The 21,800-nt window shown below is 42.3% G+C and overlaps 1 protein-coding gene and 1 non-coding gene across 2 annotated transcripts; both read left to right on the top strand.

Annotated features, from left to right (window-relative positions):
• Positions 1-494: 494 nt before the first annotated feature.
• On the top strand, positions 495-566 carry TRNAD-GUC. The gene has a single exon. It is a non-coding gene; the product is annotated as a tRNA-Asp (tRNA).
• Positions 567-7,149: 6,583 nt separating this feature from the next.
• LOC122925587 (transmembrane 4 L6 family member 4-like) lies at positions 7,150-21,365 on the top strand. Its single transcript, XM_044276948.1, has 4 exons — positions 7,150-7,335; positions 17,310-17,375; positions 20,882-21,045; positions 21,167-21,365. Exons 1-4 carry the CDS (start codon positions 7,153-7,155, stop codon positions 21,363-21,365), a joined length of 612 nt encoding a protein of 203 aa, XP_044132883.1. The 5' UTR covers positions 7,150-7,152.
• The last annotated feature ends 435 nt before the right edge of the window (positions 21,366-21,800 follow it).

Genomic DNA, 21,800 nt, shown 5'->3' with positions numbered 1-21,800 from the left:
GCCGTTCAGGGACGATGGGGCAAACTGGGCAAGTGACCGGGGCCACCCAAGATCAGACTCTCCAACAGCAACCTTTCAGTAGAAGACTGACGTCGTCTCTGGCTCCTGCACTGATCCCCATAGTGTGACATTGTGGTAGTATGGCGGCATTATGAGGATACTGTATGGCAGTATTATTTAGGAACTCTATGGGAGTACTATATAGGTATTGTACGGCTGTACTGTGTGGGTACTGTATGCAAGTATTATGTAGGTATTGTACGGCTGTACTGTGTGGACACTTTATGGTAGACTTATTTATCCAGTGTATGCAGGGGTGCACCTAGCCTTTCTGCTGCCAGAGGCGAAAACTGAAAAGCCCCCTCCCCAATGCCAATTTCTTAACCTAACCCATTTGCCACAATGAAAGTACTTATTGCCCATGGCCCTTCCGCTGCCCCCGTGTTGCCCCTACCTGGTGCTGCCTGAGGTGATCACCTCACCTGGCCAGCATTTCCTCGTTAGTATAGTGGTAAGTATCCCCGCCTGTCACGCGGGAGAACGGGGTTCGATTCCCCGACGGGGAGGCCTTGCATTTGGATTAGGCAGTGGCTGAGTGACAGACAACAGAGGGTTGTAGTCAATGGAGAACATTCAAAACAAGGTCATGTTACCAGTGGGGTTCCACAGGGATCTTTACTGGGACCAATTTTGTTTAATATCTTCATAAGTGATATTGCAAAAGGCCTCGATGGTAAGGTTTGTCTTTTTGCTGATGACACAAAGATATGTAACAGGGTTGATGTTCCTGGAGGGAAACGCCAAATGGAAAAGGATTTAGGAAAACTAGAAGAATGGTCAGAACTCTGGCAACTGAAATTTAATGTGGATAAGTGCAAGATAATGCACCTGGGGCGTAAAAACCCAAGGGCAGAATATAGAATATTTGACACAGTCCTGACCTCAGTATCTGAGGAAAGGGATTTAGGAGTAATTATTTCAGAAGACTTAAAGGTGGGAAGACAATGTAATAAAGCAGCACGAAATGCCAGCAGAATGCTTGGATGTATAGGGAGAGGTATAAGCAGTAGAAAGAGTGAAGTGCTTATGCCGCTGTACAGATCACTGGTGAGACCTCACTTGGAGTATTGTGCGCAGTACTGGAGGCCATATCTGCAGAAGGATATAGATACTCTAGAGAGAGTTCAGAGAAGAGCTACTAAACTGGTCCATGGATTGCAGGATAAAACTTACCAGGAAAGATTAAAAGACCTTAATATGTATAGCTTGGAAGAAAGACGAGACAGAGGGGATATGAGAGAAACTGCTAAATACATAAAGGGAATCAACAAGGTAAAAGAGGAGAGGATATTTAAAAGAAGAAAAACTACCACAAGAGGACACAGTTTTAAATTAGAGGGGCAAAGGTTTAAAAGTAATATCAGGAAGTATTACTTTACTGAGAGAGTAGTGGATGCATGGAATAGCCTTCCTGCAGAAGTGGTAGCTGCAAATACAGTGGAGGAGTTTAAGCATGCATGGGATAGGCATAAGGCTATCCTTCATATAAGATGGGGCCAGGGACTATTCATAGGATTCAGATATATTGGGCAGACTAGATGGGCCAAATGGTTCTTATCTGCCGACACATTCTATGTTGCTATGTGGTGCACCCCTGAGTGTATGGCTGTACTGTGTGGACATTGTATGAGAGTATTATTTAGACTGGCTGTACTGTGTGGACATTGTATGAGAGTATTATTTAGACACTGGCTGTACTGTGTGGACATTGTATGAGAGTATTATTTAGACACTGTATGGCTGTACTGTGTGGCCATTGTATGAGAGTATTATTTAGACACTGTATGGCTGTACTGTGTGGCCATTGTATGAGAGTATTATTTAGACACTGTATGGCTGTACTGTGTGGACATTGTATGAGAGTATTATTTAGACACTGTATGGCTGTACTGTGTGGACATTGTATGAGAGTATTATTTAGCCACTGGCTGTACTGTGTGGACATTGTATGAGAGTATTATTTAGACACTGGCTGTACTGTGTGGACATTGTATGAGAGTATTATTTAGACACTGGCTGTACTGTGTGGACATTGTATGAGAGTATTATTTAGACACTGTATGGCTGTACTGTGTGGCCATTGTATGAGAGTATTATTTAGACACTGTATGGCTGTACTGTGTGGCCATTGTATGAGAGTATTATTTAGACACTGTATGGCTGTACTGTGTGGACATTGTATGAGAGTATTATTTAGACACTGTATGGCTGTACTGTGTGGACATTGTATGAGAGTATTATTTAGCCACTGGCTGTACTGTGTGGACATTGTATGAGAGTATTATTTAGACACTGGCTGTACTGTGTGGACATTGTATGAGAGTATTATTTAGACACTGTCTGTACTGTGTGGACATTGTATGAGAGTATTATTTAGACACTGGCTGTACTGTGTGGACATTGTATGAGAGTATTATTTAGACACTGTATGGCTGTACTGTGTGGCCATTGTATGAGAGTATTATTTAGACACTATGGCTGTACTGTGTGGACATTGTATGAGAGTATTATTTAGACACTGTATGGCTGTACTGTGTGGACATTGTATGAGAGTATTATTTAGACACTGTATGGCTGTACTGTGTGGACATTGTATGAGAGTATTATTTAGACACTGTATGGCTGTACTGTGTGGACATTGTATGAGAGTATTATTTAGACTGGCTGTACTGTGTGGCCATTGTATGAGAGTATTATTTAGACACTGTATGGCTGTACTGTGTGGCCATTGTATGAGAGTATTATTTAGACACTGTATGGCTGTACTGTGTGGACATTGTATGAGAGTATTATTTAGACACTGTATGGCTGTACTGTGTGGACATTGTATGAGAGTATTATTTAGCCACTGGCTGTACTGTGTGGACATTGTATGAGAGTATTATTTAGACACTGGCTGTACTGTGTGGACATTGTATGAGAGTATTATTTAGACACTGTCTGTACTGTGTGGACATTGTATGAGAGTATTATTTAGACACTGGCTGTACTGTGTGGACATTGTATGAGAGTATTATTTAGACACTGTATGGCTGTACTGTGTGGACATTGTATGAGAGTATTATTTAGACACTGTATGGCTGTACTGTGTGGCCATTGTATGAGAGTATTATTTAGACACTATGGCTGTACTGTGTGGACATTGTATGAGAGTATTATTTAGACACTGTATGGCTGTACTGTGTGGACATTGTATGAGAGTATTATTTAGACACTGGCTGTACTGTGTGGACATTGTATGAGAGTATTATTTAGACACTGGCTGTACTGTGTGGACATTGTATGAGAGTATTATTTAGACACTGTATGGCTGTACTGTGTGGCCATTGTATGAGAGTATTATTTAGACACTATGTCTGTACTGTGTGGACATTGCATGAGAGTATTATTTAGTCACTGTATGGCTGTATTATGTGGATACAGTATATGAGTATTATTTAGGATGTATTGTGTGGACACTGTATGAGAGTATTATTTAGGCACTATATGGCTGTATTGTGTGGACACTAGAAAAGTATTATTACAGTACTCTATGGCTGTATTGTGTCTATACTTTATGGGAGTATTCTTTATGTATTATATGGCTGTATTGTGTGGATACTATATAGGAGTATTATTTAGGCATTTTAGGGTGCATTTATTAAGACCATCGTTTTAGACCCCAGTCTTAATAATCGCTGGCGGTGGATCGCCGAAGTTATGTAGAGGCACCGGCCTGTACATAACTTCGGCATATCCACCACTGATTCTAAATGTTAAAAAAAAAAAAAAAAAGTTCTCAATGGGAAAATCTAAATGTTAGGGACTCTTGGAATGCAGTCATTAAAAAACCTCCTCTCGGCATGTCCATGCTTTAAACAACAGTCCATTGATTTCCATGGACCCCATGTAATACTTCATTTCTCCTGTGGTGGTGCTGCAGGGAAATCAAACACCTTCTGCCAGGTTTCCCCATAGATTACAGCTGATCGCTGGAGAGTCCCATCAGTGGTTATGCCTTGTGGTCACACCAAAAATCAGGAGGCCATTAAAGCAAAAGGGCATTGTGCAGACCGGACACCCCTTTAAGTCTTCTGTTGTCTATCTGCCGCCAGTGTTACAACACAATAGTTGGGATGGGCTCAGATAAGAACAATCACAATTACACAACACTTTATTGAGGCCCTTCCTCCATTACAACTCTTCCATCGTTTACGTAATGATGGGATTGGACTTTATTCAGATAAAGATTATTCATTACCTGAGGGAAACACCTTGGAGCTCCTCAACAAAAACGTGAAGAAGGTAAATTCCATATTGAGATGTCAATGAGCGACACTTGAATGTAATTATGTGATCTGGGACTCCATAAAAGTCAGACATTCTAATGGTGCACTTACACATTAGATGAGCGTTGGCTGAACCAACAGACTTTGGTGGGACTGAACCAACCAGCTTATAAATATGAGGGTGTCCCAATTCACTCCCAACCACAAATGCCTGAGGAAAGAAGAAATGTGCAGCTCAACATACCATACCAAAAAAGTTATCAGTTCTGGAACAGCAAGATGAAAATCCAAACCTTAATGTGTGGTCCTAAAGGCCTAAAATGGCCTGGTCCTTTAGGTTGAGTTGGCTGTAGAAGTACAGAAATGAATGTGTAATTTTGTTTATCCTGGGATCACGTGGTTCACATTTAACAGAAGCTGATGAAGATACAATAGCCATGGCCATGGTTCACAAGATGCTACTCACCTCGACTCCAAAGCAGTGATGTTCTCCTACTGGTAGTCATGTCTGATTGTCCTAGCCATGGCTCTTCTCTCAGCTGTTGACTGTATGAGGTTTCTGTGGCAACTAACGGTCCTTGATGATGTCCACCCTGGTGACTTATTTCATTTTTATCAGGTTTCATTCTTATCTGCTATTGTTCCTGAATTCTGACTTTGTTATAAGATTCTGCTTCTGTCTCACTCTTAGGATTTGTCAGCTGACACTTGTTCACCTGCTCTTGGTTCCGATACTGTGCCCAACCTCTGACTATGCCTTCACCTCATCTTCCTATTTATTCTATCCTGGTCGCTCTCCTAGTAACAATCCTTGGCTCTGTTGCACTGGCTACACTACAGTTACCTCAGAGCATCTGTTGCACTGGCATCCTATGCCCGCCGCTACCCTTCTCCTTCTTGCAGGCACGGCACTGTGCCACTCACTGAGACAGTGGCATAACTAGAATTCACTGGACACCACATCAAATATTTGAAAGGGCAAGCCCTTCTTCTCCTGGGTGGGCCCTTTAAGTTCCTGCCCCGCAACACCCACTTCCCCTGCTTCCACTACAGCTATTTCGCTGCACTCAGATGGCCGATGCTGTCTTGTTCCTTCTTCCCCTAGCCGGCAATGGTCCCGACCACCGGCATCTTCTGCAGGCTGTGGTCTGCTCTTCTCAGCTAGGCCTCCTTACCCTACCCTTAGGGCTCATGTAGACTAGCGTGTGTACCCTGTGCCCATACTGTGGACCGCAAATAGCGGTCTATTTTTTTGTAATGGGAGGCACGGACCAAAATCCCACAAAAGCACTTCGTAGTGCTCTCGCGGGGTTTGGATCCATGCCTCCGTATCTTCCAGATTGCAGACCCATTCAAGGCAATAGGGCTGCATCCGTGATACAGAGTGCACACGGCCAGTGCCTGTATATTGCGGACCAGACATTTACGGTCCTCAATATGGGCACTGAGCACTTACGCCCGTGTGAATGAGCCCTTAGCTTGGCTGTGCACTTCCTCTCAGCTTCTTAAAAAGGCTATGGCGCGAACATCCAAATTCTTCCCCAGCCTATGGCTGGCTGTCCCTGGGTATATACTGTAGGGCACCTTCCCTAGTGACAGCCTGTTTCTCATATTCACCAACTGCTGCCTGCCCTGACTTTAGACTTGTTTCTCGGATATGTTTGAACTCTGCCAGCCCTGATCTTGGCCTGTCTCCTAAGTATAAATATTGCCTGACCAACTGCTTTGCACCAATGTCTCTGTCTCCTCTGAGTCAGCCACCAACTACACTTGGACTATCTCAAGAGATAGCAGCCTGGTGGCTCCCCTGCAGCGAAGACTAGATCCCTGTATAGGGATTAAATGATTCAAACCAGGGGACAGCCGGCATAATGCCCTTAGAGATAGGTCAAAGCCAAACCAGTTAGTTGGTACAGTAGGTCCACACTCACTTCTCATTACAGCATCCTCCACCAACTGGTGAATATGCTTAGGAATACGACCTGGAAAAGACCATATCCCCGGGAGGTGTTAGGGACAAGAATGGGGAGATTCCTTAGACTTCACTCCCTGATTGTGGCTTACAGGATGCACATTTCTGGTGAGGAACTCTTTTGGACTCCATAATCCTCAAAAATGTGTCTGTAGAGACCTTCATGGATGACTCACATATGATGATCATTCCACCAACAATCTTTTAGACCTTGGCAGCAGTTCAGTGGGCAGTATTGCACAGGATAGGCTTAGATACACTGGCTCGTCAGACTGTATCACACATGAAAGGATTAGACACACAGCACAGCAGACAGTATCACACATCATAAGCTTGGATACAGCAGCTTAGCAGATGATATCACACATGGTAGGCTTAGATACACCTGACAGTATCTCACATTATTGACATGATACATCAGTTTAGTAGACATTATTACACAAGACAGGATTAGATACATAATTCAGCAGACAGAATAAGACATAATAGGCTTAGATACACAGCTGAGTAGGCAGTATCATACATGATAGGATGAGATACACAATCTCGGCAGGAGGAAACTGTTTGATGGCACAGATGCCTAGGCAGATATTTATCATACCTGTGTGGCCTCCTGCGACTTGTATTTCCACCTCCTCCCATCAACACGCACAGCTGTGTATACTGTATATATTCATATTGTTTTTATCTCTTTCTGGGAAAGTCAGGTTCAAACTTCACATTCTGAGATTGTGGCAGAAGAAGCAATAAGGAAGCGTCACCGGTGAGGAGCCTCAAACCTCCCTGCGCTCTCCAGTCTCCGGGTCTCCCTCCACATTTAGCCCCTTCCTCTCTCATTACTCCCCCGCAGCCATGTGCACAGGAGACTGTGCAAAATTTATCGGGGTGTCACTGTACCCGTTCTGTGCCCTATGCATGATCTGTAACATATTACTACTCTTCCCTGGCTGGACCACCGAGGCTGTGAATGACCCCCAGGAGAAGCTCACACCTGAAGTCCTGTATTTCGGAGGACTTCTCGGAAGTGGAGTTCTGGTAAGTAAAGAGGGTAAAGAATCGGGGACAGAATGGGTTCATGGAGGGACGTCCCTGCCAGAGGGCGCCCATAAGAACTAAAACCACCCAGTATTATTTAGTGGTAGTATTATGGGTGTACTATATGGCTGTATTATATGGGTTCTTTAAGGGAGTATTTTTGGGATGCAGTATTTGGGCAGCATTATTAGGCTGTATGGTAGTGTTATCCTAGCTGATATAGCAGAATTTAGTGGGTTATTTAAGGGAGTATTATTTACATGTTACATATCATTTGGACATTAAATCATGTCATTATGTGGGCTGTATGTGGCAGTAATATGTTGGCACTATATGGCAATATTGTCTATAGGCAGTATTGTTTGGGCTGTATATGGCAGCATTATGTCATTTTTATATGATAGTATTATATGGGCTATATATGAAGTATTATGTATGTTGTATATAGCAGTATAATGTGCACTGTATATGACAGTATAATGTGTGCTGTATATGGAAGTGTTATGTGTGCTGTATATGGCAGTATAATGTGTGCTGTATATGGCAGTATAATGTGTGCTGTATATGGCAGTATAATGTGTGCTGTATATGGCAGTATAATGTGTGCTGTATATGACAGTATAATGTGTGCTGTATATGACAGTATAATGTGTGCTGTATATGACAGTATAATGTGTGCTGTATATGGCAGTATAATGTGTGCTGTATATGACAGTATAATGTGTGCTGTATATGACAGTATAATGTGTGCTGTATATGGAAGTGTTATGTATGCTGTATATGGCAGTATAATGTGTGCTGTATATGACAGTATAATGTGTGCTGTATATGACAGTATAATGTGTGCTGTATATGACAGTATAATGTGTGCTGTATATGACAGTATAATGTGTGCTGTATATGGCAGTATAATGTGTGCTGTATATGACAGTATAATGTGTGCTGTATATGACAGTATAATGTGTGCTGTATATGGCAGTATAATGTGTGCTGTATATGGCAGTATAATGTGTGCTGTATATGACAGTATAATGTGTGCTGTATATGGTCATATAAGTAGGGGGCACTGTATATGGCAGTATTATGTCTGCTGTATATGGTAATATTATGGGGGCTGTATAAGGCAGTATTATGTGTGCTGTATATGGAAGTATTATGTGTGTTATATATGGTAATATTACAGGGGCTGGATATGACATTATTATGTGTGCTGTATATGGCAGTATAATGTGTGCTGTATATAGCAGTATTATGTGTGCTATATATGGCAGTATTATGTGGGCTGTATATGGTAGTATTATGTAAGATACTCCCTTTTCCATTTTTTTTTTTATTCCAAAAGAGTCAGAAGTGTCATGGAGGAAGAGTGACCATGACTTCTCCGGTACTAGTCTCTCCAGATCATCAGCAGAGGATGTCTTAGATGTGTCTCATCGAGCCTAAGTGACGACCAGTAGGCTCTGTGGTTTAAGCCACATTTTGCCAAACCTTTGCCCTAAGTGTAAGGAGGTCCCGGGATCTTTCTTCCATTTATTTGGTCTTGCCCTGTCCTCGGGGAGTAAAATCCATAAGGACCCCAAGGTATGCCTCCTATTCACTGATCCTGACCCATCCCCTCTAATGGCTGGCTCTTCTTCTGTGAGACCTTGCTTCATGCTAGGAGAAGAGTGGCTAGGATGTGAATGGCCTGTAGCCCATCTACCCTTCAAGACTGGATTTACGCCCTTCCCCCATTAGGCATTCATCGCTTGTCAGTGGTGTTTGTACATCTTGTCTACACCACAGGCCAGTGGAATTGCTCTTGGCCTGGACCTTAAGACATCTCTATGCTTGCACCTTACCTTGGACCTCCCTCCATCCCTTCACTGCATGTATTATATTCAGTGCTCAGCTGCTGGCTCTTTTGCACCTTGTACTTGCATGTACAGGGTAGAAAGGCGTCATACGTACGTAGATTCTATTTTACTGTGTTGTTTCCTGTTACGTCCATTGTTGGATGGACCTTGTCTCTCGTGATGTGGTCATTTCTTTCTCCTAGAACATGTGTATCTCAGACTTGTGTGAGACTTCACTTTCCTTTGAATGACTAAATTAATACTTAGTGGCATAATCATTGTTTTTGAGAACTACTAGAGTTGAGCGTATTGAATCCAACAAAGTGGAATTCGATTTGAATTTCAGGATAAATTCGATTCGCCGCAAAGCCAAATTTCCTCATGCATTATGGTAGGGAATCGATTTAACCTGAAATAGTGTAAAAAAAAAAAAAAAAAATCATCCTTACCTCCTCCATTTGCCCGCGACGGGCCGCCCGCCATCATCTTGATTGAAGATCTCGTCCGAAATCCAATGTTTGGTGACATATGACGTCACCACGCTGGCCGGTGTGATGACATCATGTTGGGCCGTGCGAGATTTCGCGCCAGATCTTCAAGCAAGATGGAGGCGGTAAGTATGGTTTAATTATTTTTTGGGTTAATTTTTTACACAGTTTTTACTCTCAGATGCCGCGATCATGTATGAACGCGGCATCTAAGGGGTACAATGATGAGGAACGGTGCTATCGTCGCTCCCTGTCATTGCACCTGCTACTTTAAAAAAAATGAGCTTCCTGATGAAGTAATTCATCACGAAGCAAATTTTTTGTAAAATTTGGTGAAGCAGACTAATCGAATTTTCTAAAACTTCGCTCATCTCTACTTGACTTCTATGTTGCATGGAGTCGACCAACTTCTGGACCCTCTGAACAGGTATTCCAGTCTAGGACCATTGGACTACATTCTATCATTCTGCATTTTTGGGTTTTGCCTCATAAACTGCTTTTTTTAGGTCACTCCACAAGTTCTTTATGGGAGTGAGGTCAGAGAATTGAGCTGGCCCCTCTATTACCTCAGTCCTGTTTTACTGGTGTGTTTTGGGCCATTTCAAGGGCATTTCTTCTCTGGCACAAGGCAACATGATCTCAAGTATTTAGAAAAAATCATACTGATCCATGATCTCCCGTATGCGATAAATAGGCCCATAAATAATATGAGAAACATCCCATATCATGATTACCACCATGCTTTACTGTCTTCACAGTGTACTGTGGTTTGAACTCAGAGCTCGGGGTCGCCTGACAAAATGTCAGCAGCGACTAGACCCAAAAAGAACAATCTTGCTTTCATCGGTCTACAAAGTGTTGCACCATTTCTCTTTGGGCCAGTCAATGTGTTCCTTGACAAATTTTAACCTATTCAATGGGAGGTCTTGCTGGTGACTCGGCTTCACTTTGATTCGCCGCAAAGCCGAATGTCCTCATGCTTCGAGGTAGGGAATCGATTTAACCTGAAATAGTGAAAAAAAAACAATCATCTTGATTGAAGATCTTGGACAAAATCCAATGTTTAGTGACGTAAGATGTCACCACGCTGGCCTGTGTGATGACATCATCTCGGGCCGTTCGAGATTTCACGCCAGATCTTCAAGCAAGATGGCGGCGGCCGGCCTGTCGCGAGCAAATGGAGGGGGTAAGTATGATAAAAAAAAAAATTCTGTTAATTTTACACCGTTTTTACTTTCAGATGCAGCGATCATGTATAAACGTGGCATCTAAGGGGTACAATGATGAGGAGCGGCGCTATCGCCGCTCCCTGTTATTGCACCTGCTACTTACAAAAGAATGAGCTTCCTGATGAAGTAGTTCATATTTGGTGAAGCAGGCTAATCTGATTGTAGCACTACTCACTGTAAACTTCAGATCTTCTTTGATCTTTCTGGAGGCGATCATTGGCGCCATTTTGGCTATTCCTCGATCCATTCAAACAGTAGTTCCATGCTTCCTTCTGCATCTTTTTGGTTGCCACTTCAAGGCATTTGAGATCATTTTAGATAAGTAGCCTATCATTTGCTACACTTCTCTATATGTTTTTCCCTCCCCAATCAGCTTTTTAATGAAAGTATCTTCTTCATCAGAACAATGTTTGGAACATCAGATTTTCCCCAGTATTTCAGAAGGAAATGCACTATAGCCAACATGTGCAACATTTGCCTCCTACCTTAACCCTGGGTTCACACCTGAGCGTTCGCGATGGAGCGCTCTGTATGAGCGATTGTACGGGCGTTTACAATCGCGCATACAGAGACAAGCGAACGCCCATTGTCTCGCGTTCCCGAAAGTCTATGTATGGGAACGCGCGACAAAACGCCCCAAAGAAGCTCAAGAGCTTTTTTGAGCGTCAGGCGTTTTACAGTGCGATCGTACGCGCTGTAAAACGCCCAGGTGAGAACCATGCCGATAGGGAAGCATTGGTTTCTCCTTGTTGAGCAGTTTACAGCGCGTAGGAACGCGCTGTAAAACGCTCAGGTGTGAACTTAGGGTAAGTAAGGGCCAAAATTATTCCACAGAATGAGTGACAACCAACTTAGTTCCTCACTGCTATTATTTTGCGTCTTTCAATTAATGATTCAATTACTCGGAAAGAGAGGCAAGTGTGTCCTGATTGCTCGGGTCTGTTGGTAAATTATTTGCTATGTGGAAATATCACTTCTACCAAAAACTGTGATTTATCAGGTTGGACTGCTATTTTTTTTAACTCTACTGTGTGCCTGCATTTGTATAGCTTTATATACAGACTGTGCATGTATGACAAGGGGCACAAACCCTACCTGGTGTATGCCTGGTTAAGTAGGGTTGATGCTGCTGTCAGGTGCTCTTTAAGCTTGGTGGTTGTATATACACAAGATTCAACAAGCTTATAGGTACAGTCACTCCCTTGGAAGACAATTGGGGGGAGGAATTTATCATGAGGTGAATATCTTATTTCAGCATTGATTGAGTCTGCGTTGCAGTTTTTTATACCACCCCAGCACTGGACTTTTTATGCAACTTTTTTTTTTAAGTCCCAATTGAGAAATCTGGCATATACCTCATTAACAAAGCTAACCATGCTCACTTTCAACTCACTTTTTAAATGTGGAAAGATGCAAGTTTTTGTACCAATATGGATTGGCGCAAAAAACTTTCAACTTTTTCCACATCACATTTCTTGTGCAGGGGATTGATACATTTCCCCTATCATGTTTGGCAGTTACAGTAACATAAGCTCAGTCTGTAATTACTGTATATACATCACACTATGTACAGTCCATAATAGACTGTCTGTACCTGTCCCTGATGTGGGGACATGAGTTGCCACAATCCACCTGCCCCCTCCAACTCTCCAGGGTTGACTCACAGGCCAGGAAAACCAACCTTTCATGCTGGGAGTTTTCTACGTCCGCCCATCACTGTGAATCCGTGTGGCTCTCAGTCTTCTGCCTCCTGGCACTACACATGGGTCTCCAGCTTCAGCTGCATCACTTGAGTGCACCAGGAAAGTTCCACTGATAGAAACTGGGTGCAGACAGCCTCAATCAGCAGCCACTGAGGAAGAGATAAGTTATCTCGAAACGCGTCTGGAACGGAATACCTGTGCATTAATCAACTATATAATATACATGGCCATGTACTACACTTCACCGTCAAGAAATACAATATCGCTTTACCTATGAAGCTTACAGACGGACCAAGTCTCACGACAATTGGGACGAGATCCCGAAAGACGCTGCAAATCGAAACCAACCCTGTTGGAGCGTGGTGGAGCTGTGGGACGCCACTGAAAGAACCTCTACAAGCAAAAAGGTTTTTGATCAGCGCAACGTATCGTGAGTACCAAATGTAACATAGTACATAAGGCCGAAAAAAGACATCTGTCCATCCAGTTCGGCCTGTTATCCTGCAAGTTGATCCAGAGGAAGGCAAAAAAACCCTGTGAGGTACAAGCCAATTTTCCTCACTTTAGGGGAATAAAAAATTCCTTCCCGACTCCAATCATGCAATCAGACTAACTCCCTGGATCAACGACCCCTCTCTAGTAGCTATAGCCTGTATTATTATTACACTCCAGAAATACGTCCAGGCCCCTCTTGAATTCCTTTATTGTACTCACCATCACCACCTCCTCAGGCAGAGAGCTCCATAGTCTCACTGCTCTTACCGTAAAGAATCCTTTTCTATGTTTGTGTACAAACCTTCTTTCCTCCAGACGCAGAGGATGTCCCCTCGTCACAGTCACAGTCCTGGGGATAAATAGATGATGGGAGAGATCTCTGTACTGACCCCTGATATATTTATACATATTAATTAGATCTCCCCTCAGTCGTCTTTTTTCTAAAGTGAATAACCCTAATTTTGATAATCTTTCAGGGTACTGTAGTTGCCCCATTCCAGTTATTACTTTAGTTGCCCTCCTCTGGACCTTCTCCAGCTCTGCTATGTCTGCCTTGTTTACAGGAGCCCAGAACTGTACACAGTACTCCATGTGTGGTCTGACTAATGATGTGTAAAGTGGTAGGACTATGTTCTCATCCCCTCCATCTATGCCCATTCTGATGCAACCCATTATCTTATCGGCCTTGGCAGCAGCTGCCTGACACTGGTTTTTGCAGCTTAGTTGGCTGTTTATTAAAATTCCCAGATCCTAGATTTGCCGCTCTCAAGTGTAGAACTTACCTCCTCATAGAAACTGAATAAATTAGTTTGACATGACCGATCCCTCATGAAGTCATGCTGATATGGCGTTATTTGCTTATTTCCGTCAAGATGCTCTAACATAGCATCTCTCAGAAAACCTTCAAACAGTTTACCCACATCAGATGTTAAACTTACCGGCCTATAGTTTCCAGGCTCTGTTTTTGGACCCTTTTTGAATATTGGCACCACATTTGCCATGCGCCAATCCTGTGGGACATTCCCTGTCAGTATAGAATCTGCAAATATCAGAAATAAGGGTCTGGCTATGACATTACTTAATTCCCTTAGGATACGGGGGTGTATGCCATCCGGTCCTGGCGATTTGTCTATTTTAATCTTTTTAAGTCGCTGATGCACTTCTTCCTGGGTCAGACAGGACACTTTTAATGGGGAATTTATTTCAACATTCGGCATGTCATCTGACAGTTTATTTTCCTCAGTGAATACTTTGGAGAAAAAAATATTTAACAGCTTTGCTTTCTCCTCGTCGCTCTCTGCGACTCCCCCCTCATTACTCTTTAAAGGGCCGACACCTTTAGATTTATACTTTTTAACATTTATATAATTGAAGAACATTTTAGGGTTAGTTTTACTCTCTTTGGCAATTAATCGCTCGGTCTCTAGTTTGGCCGCTTTTATTTGTTTTTTACATGTTCTATTTTTTGCCAATAGTTTTTCAGTGCTTCCGTGCTACCTTCCTGTTTTAGTGTTTTATATGCTTTCTTTTTGTCATTTATTGCTTTCTTTACAGTTCTGTTTATTCACATTGGTTCCTTTTTGTTCCTTAACCTTTTATTCCCATACGGTATGTACCTCTCACAATGAGATTTTAGGATGTTTTTAAAGATATCCCATTTTGTGGCTGTATTTTTGTTTTTAAGGACTTTGTCCCAGTTAGTTTGGCCTATGGCCTCTCTTAGTTGGCTAAATTTAGCTTTTTGGAAGTTTGGTATTTTTGTTCCTCCCTGTAGAAACGCTCTTTTGAATGATAATTGGAAGGTTATTACTTTGTGGTCTCTTTGTGGTCACTATAACATCTGTTGTTCTGTCAGGCCTATTGGTTAATACTAAGTCCAGTATGGCCGTCCCTGTAGTCGGGTCCTGAACCAGTTGGGAAAGGTAATTGTCTTTGGTTATTGCCAAGAACCTGTTTCCTTTATGAGATATACAAGTTTCAGTTTCCCAGTCTATATCTGGGTAGTTGAAGTCCCCCATTATAACCACCTCATTATGATTTGCCGCCTCGTCTATCTCGTTTAGTAGTAGATTTTCTGTGGACTCTGGTATATTAGGTGGTTTATAGTAAACTCCTATTAGTAATTTATTATTGTTTTTAGCGCCATGTATCTCTACCCACAGTGACTCCACATGTCCATGTCCCTCACTTATATCTTCTCGGACTGTGGGCTTTAGACAGGACTTTACATAAAGGCAGACCCCTCCCCCTCTCCGGTTTTGACGATCCTTTCTAAACAGACTGTAACCTTGTACATTAACTGCCCAGTCATAGCTATCATCCAGCCATGTCTCAGTTATTCCCACTATGTCATAGCTATCATCCAGCCATGTCTCAGTTATTCCCACAGTCATAGCTATCATCCAGCCATGTCTCAGTTATTCCCACTATGTCATAGTCCTCCTCACACATCACTAATTCCAGCTCCCCAGTTTTATTAGTCAGGCTTCTGGCATTAGTATACATACATTTGAGAGGTTTATGTATATTTTTTACCCTACACCTTTCCTTCTGAACTGTTCTAGTCCCTCCTTCCATTCCTCCCCCAGTCCCACTACCTTGCCCCCAATCTCTATCTGCCCTATATTCCCATCCTATAATGTAATTATCCTCCCCCCCAGTCCCTAGTTTAAACACTCCTCCAACCTTCCAGCCATCTTTCTCCCCAGCACAGCTGCCCCTTCCCCATTGAGGTGCAGCCCCTCCCTACCATAGAGCCTGTAGCCGACAGAGAAGTCGGCCCAGTTCTCAGGAACCCAAACCCCTCCTTCCTACACCAGTTCTTGAGCCACTTGTTAACCTCCCTAATCTCCCGCTGCCTTTCTTGTGTGGCCCGTGGTACAGGTAGTATTTCGGAAAATACTACCTTTGAGGTCCTTGCCCTAAACTTTTGACCTAAATCCCTGAAATCATTTTTAAGGACTCTCCACCTACCCCTAACTTTGTCATTGGTTCCGATATGGACCATGACTGCTGGATCTTGTCCAGCCACTCCCAGTAATGTGTCAACCCGATCCGCGATGTGTAGAACTCTAGCGCCAGGAAGACAGCACACTGTTCGGCGATCACGGTCTTTGTGACAGATTTCCCTACACTGTTGGAGCGTGGTGGAGCTGTGGGACGCCAATGAAAGAACCTCTAGAAGCAAAAAGGTTTTTGATCAGCTCAACGTATCGTGAGTACTAAATGTGTACATTGCTTTCTCTATAAACAGGTGAACCCTATTGACTCTAAAAGTTTGGGACTACGTAGGAATTGTGTCCCTTTATACAAATATGGACTGACAACATGGCACCTGCCATTGGAATTGCTGCCTATGCAATCATGTCTCTATACATATAGAGAACCAAAGTAGAATTCCATTTACAGTGAGATCAATTGATGAATTTGTTATTTTTTATTTTTTTTATAACTTATGTATATATTTTTTATTGAATAAGATGTATATTGTGGTTTTACTATAATAAATAATAAATTGTATGTTTCCACATATCCTCGAAATGTTTTGATTGCCGGTTCAATTTCCTAACTGCAGCAGATCCTGCTAGCCCTTACCCCAGGTGCCTGAACTATTGCGTTGGCACCAAGCAGCACTTATTTACAGTAGCTTAACATAAATAGTGACTTTTGAGAAGGACAATCACAACCAGTCACTTAGAAGTCATTTAGAAATCCCTTCGGTTAATATTCTTAATTTGATCTAGGGATGCATTGTTTCCAGTTTTAATTTTCAATTTTCAAACCCAGACTGGAAAGAGCTTAATGAAAGCATGACTGAGTATGACTGAGTATGACTGAGTATGACTGAGCATGACTGAGCATGACTGAGTATGACTGAGCATGACTGAGTATGATAACTGAAACCTATATGGGGAAAGGGGAGGGCTGGAAAGTTGCGCCCTTCTGCTGCAGCAACCACTGCATCAGGCCCCAGTGGCTCTCACCCCTGATGCCTGAAAGCATGACTATGTGGGTATGATGACGGAAACCTATATTGGATGGAGGGAAGTAGCATCGTTTTAGGTATAATTTACCCACAGGGAGAAAATACCCAATAAATCCAAAATTACTGATGAGTGGACTTTGGGTCAAAGTCAATATGTCCATGATCGGAGTAGTCGTTCTTTAACTCATCTGCCTGAAAGGCGGACACGGTACTCACAAACATTTCTTTTCTTCTTCTAGGTCCTAATTCCTGCAATATGCATACAGTACACTGGTCTTCGGGGGAAACTTAACAACCGAGTCGGGGTATGGTCATGACGATAGCAGAACTGCACTTTGTCAGGTTGTGTTCACAATTTGTATTGCGATGAGGCAAGATGTCACGGATACGGCATGTCAAGGTTTAAAAAAATCCTAAAATTCAGTTTTTAGTGCAAAATGTGATCAGGAGCCAGTGTGCCTGATAAGTTACTGACAACCAATTTTTGTTTTTTAATTAGCACCACACTGGACAATGGAGTCTAAAATAGGGATCCCCGTTTTAGCTGACATTGTCTTAGATGTGGAAGTATGGGTCTATAATGGGGAGATTTCCCATCAGAGTTACAGAGGATTCTAATAAGTATAGTAAGTGGTCCAAAGTAACTCCGAAAGTCATTGACTAATCAGGTCAGGAAGCTTGAACAAACTAGAGACACCACAGTGAAAACTCAACCCATTGTTCATCTGGACAACATGTCACCAAACTGCAATGGCTTGTCCATAGTGGCACTGTGGTCAGATGATATATATGAACGATACATCATTACATAATGAAGGAATTTGGAAAACCTCCTTCTAGAACCCCAAAGACCCAACCATGTAACCCTGAGAGATTTGCGGAACCACTAATGTAGACCAAGAGTTGATACAAGCTGGATTTGATGGGGTCATGAAAGGACTAGAAGTCCTAAAGGTGCCTATTCGGAAACAATAACAGACTCCTTTAGCAATAAGGCCCATGAGCCCAGCATTAGACAACCCCCATCTAAAGTTGGCAGTGAAGCAAATTACTCGTGTCATTTCATTTGCAGATCATATCCACAGATAGTGGAGTTCAAACAGCCACCTATGACGTGCTACAAGAGAGCCAACAATATCAAGGACAGAATAGTCAGGGCCGACATGGGTAGCAATAGGACTGAATTTCTTCCACCAAACACGGAACCTTTCCATGTTTGAATTGTGTAAATTGCTCAAGTGTGATAAATGGCACACATTTCACCCACCCATGAAAAAATACCGGAACGGGGCATGTTCTCATGTGACAGTCGATTTGTAATCTATATACTCAAATGTCCCTGCGGTTTATTGTACGTAGGGGAAACTTCAATGAGAATGGAAGACAGGCACAGTAAGCACAAGTCCACTGTAAGGAAGGGCAATTTACTACTCCCATACCATATCATTTCCATCAGCAGAAACATACTATAGCACAACTACGTTTCCAGATTGTGGAAGGTGTCTCATTACCTCGTCGGGGAGGTGATAGAAATAAATTATTACTCAAAAGTGAGGCTTACTGGATCCATCGGTTACAAGCGATGGCGCCAAGAGGCCTCAATCGTGACTACAATGTATGTGATTTCCTATGAATTCAGTTTCTAATGTTGTTTTTTATATATTTTTATCTTTTAGCAGATCTGAAACATAACATCATTATTCTATTATATACTCATGGACTTTATTTTGACGATTTGTATGGTCGACCTACCATTTTTTCATGTATTGGTCCATGTAATTCTTTTGTATTGTTTCACTTGGGGGCGGTGTTTTTGCAATGACGTCATATCCTTTGTATTTCTATTTAAAGGAATGATTTGCGGATATATGTATACAGTCTGACGAAGGCACATTCTGTGCCGAAACGTGTCACTATTGATATGTGACAATAAATCCAGCATTCTAGAAAGATACCTCGTGTGAGTGAGCCGGTCCTTTCTACATTGCTGTTTCCTGGGACACCAGTCCACGGACACGTGCACCACCACGCCAGTGCCGACCAGTGAACATTATATATTGCAAATTACTCATGTCATCAGATGGCCCTCAGAAATATTCCTCCTGGAGGGCCTAAAGTATCCAAATCAACTTCTAAAGTCATTGATATAGATCATGGATTAGACTGGTCCACCAAGGGACTAGAGGATCCCTTTATGGGCCAAAGTGCTGACAAGATATGAGGTCCCCTCCATATGGAGCTGACCATGTCCAGCTGAAGACAAGCTCATCTGAAATCTTTTGGCTTAAGATTTTTTGAGGCGACCATATTGATGGCTTATCCTTAGGATAGCTCATTAAAATCAGATTAGTGGGGGTCCAAGTCCTAACAACTCAACCAATCAGCTGACTAAAGGAGCTTCTGCAGTGCCAAACTCACTTAATTCATAGTTCCCTATGTAAACATATAGCAGACCATAATAAACATTTCCTCTGGTGGCCCCAAAGCAGCCAAAATAACCGTGAAAGTCACTGATATAGATCCTGGATTGGTTTGACCCATAAATATACTAGATGATACTCTTGAGAACTCAAGTAATGAGAATATATCACCACAAAAAGTTGATTTTCAAAAAAAAAATCTTGATTGGAAACTGATATACAAGTTTTGGGGTTTTCTCCCTAATAGCCTATTAGCCCTTACTGATGATTTTCATGATGTTACTTATAGCCCTAGGTGGACCCTATGCAACTTTCCTTCTGGTAAGCCCAATGTACAGTTCAACTCTATCTCCAATATGTCTGTGAAGGTTCTCATTTATCCAGGTCATGGTATATCTGTAAAGAATAAATCAAGGCAACTGGACGTACTGTAGATTTCTTGAAAACGTGTCACTTGTTCTTCTAACGAGCTTTCTCAATTCTGAGTGACTGTACAAGAATTCTCTGGGAATAAATATGTAACTGAATTAACATCTGGTAATTATACCCAGCATGGGGTCAGAAGTCATTATACCCAGCATGGGGTCAAAGGTGTTGATCCCATTATCCTAATTGGAGTCAGTAGGTGATAAAGACCCCCCAGAAAAAGGTGTCAAGACAGCATTGTATGTGGCAGACAATAGATGTCTACCCCCCGCCTCTATTCAAGCTTGGCTTCTCCAAGGCGGACATTATCACCTACTGACTCCAATTTGGATAATGGAATCCACTCCTTTGACCCCATGCTGGGTATAATGACCTTTGACCCCATGCTGGGTATAATTACCAGTTGTTGCTTCAGTTACATATTTATTCCCAGAGAATTCTTGTACAGTCACTCAGAATTGAGAAAGCTCGTTGGAAGAACGAGTGAAACGTTTTCAAGAAATCTACAGTAAGTCCAGTTACCTTGATTTATTTTTTACAGATAACTCTATCTCCAGGTCTAAGCACTAATATGCCTCAGGGATCATTTCTCCAATTCAAATGGTCTCCAGAGCTTCTGGTTAAATCCTTGATGCGCTCTCCATAGAAATCTCAGGGATCATTGCTCCAACTCATGTGGTCTCCAGACCTTCTACTTAAGCCCTTGATGTGGTCTCCATAGTTGTCTCAGTAATAATTGCTCCAACTTAGATGGTCCCCAGGCCTTCTGGCTGAGTCCTTGATGACCTCACCAGGACTGTGTCCGGGACAATGGAAATGTTTCAAGGATCTTCAAGGAATCCTCAACTGGCACCAAAAGTCCTTCCTGAGAAGTTCCTCTAGCACAAGTCACACAACATTGATAATCTTTTTTTTTATTGTGTAAAACATCAATGAAGCTCGTTGACTCTCTCCTCTCTCTGTAGATGCTCGTCTCCATCATCTTGGCGGCAGTTGCTGTTTGTGGATCCATCTATGGATTTGTCACCTCGTTGCTAGGCCTCATTTATGGCCCTCGGTGTTATTACAAATTTATTAATGGACAAAACCGCTGGACCACCCCCTTCAAACTAGAAAGAGAATTCATAGAGTAAGTGTCCAATGGGGAGGGGAATAAATTACTACATTTCTTCAGACAACACCCAAGACCTACCCTTATAATCAGAGAAACACTGGGACTTAAAGACTGATCATGTGTCCTCTCCTCACAGCCTGGAGCGCAGCTACCTGTTCCAAAGGGAGGTCTGGTCCCGTTGTACTATACCAGTAGGTGTGGTTGAGTTCAACGTCATCTTATTCTCCACTATCATGGTGGCCAGTGCAATTCAAGTTGTCCTCTGCACAATTCAGATGGTCAATGGTCTTTTCGGTGTCCTCTGCGGAACCTGCCAAAGGAGATTCCACTTTTAGGCAAATGTGAGTAGATGGATTAGAAATATAGCAATCTATTGCATCATGTTTTTTTTTTTTACCCATCTACATATTTTATTATACATCCTGCTAGACACCCAGTGACCACTTGATGGGGAAAAGATGCATGATACACAACCCAAACAACATTGTAAACAGACGACAATGGAGAAAAAGCTGTAGATTCTATAGAACATATAAAAGAACCGAAAAAAAACTTTGATAGACTTAAAATATGAGCTCAATAGAGGAGCAATTCCCCCCCAAAAAAGCTACATACAGTGTGACCTCAAGATGTCTCCACTTCTCTCCGCCACAACTAGAGACCATTTTCTTTCTTCCTGGATGAGAATTTATTTGCATACTTATTTTCCCAGGGAGCATTGCTTGACCTATAAGACTCCCTACACCAACTTGCTGGCCTCCACATGGTGA

The sequence above is a fragment of the Bufo gargarizans genome, chromosome 2 (assembly GCF_014858855.1).
Source record: "Bufo gargarizans isolate SCDJY-AF-19 chromosome 2, ASM1485885v1, whole genome shotgun sequence".
NCBI classification, from domain to species: Eukaryota; Metazoa; Chordata; class Amphibia; order Anura; family Bufonidae; genus Bufo; species Bufo gargarizans.
This window is presented reverse-complemented; position numbering and strand designations above follow the sequence as displayed.

Bases quoted from the DNA above. Each gene is read 5' to 3' on its own strand.
- LOC122925587 (XM_044276948.1), top strand. From the start codon at position 7,153: ATGTGCACAGGAGACTGTGCAAAATTTATCGGGGTGTCACTGTACCCG. The intron at 7,336-17,309 runs GTAAGTAAAGAG...TTCTTCTTCTAG, and splicing joins TTCTCGGAAGTGGAGTTCTG to GTCCTAATTCCTGCAATATG. The intron at 17,376-20,881 runs GTATGGTCATGA...CTCTCTCTGTAG, and splicing joins AACTTAACAACCGAGTCGGG to ATGCTCGTCTCCATCATCTT.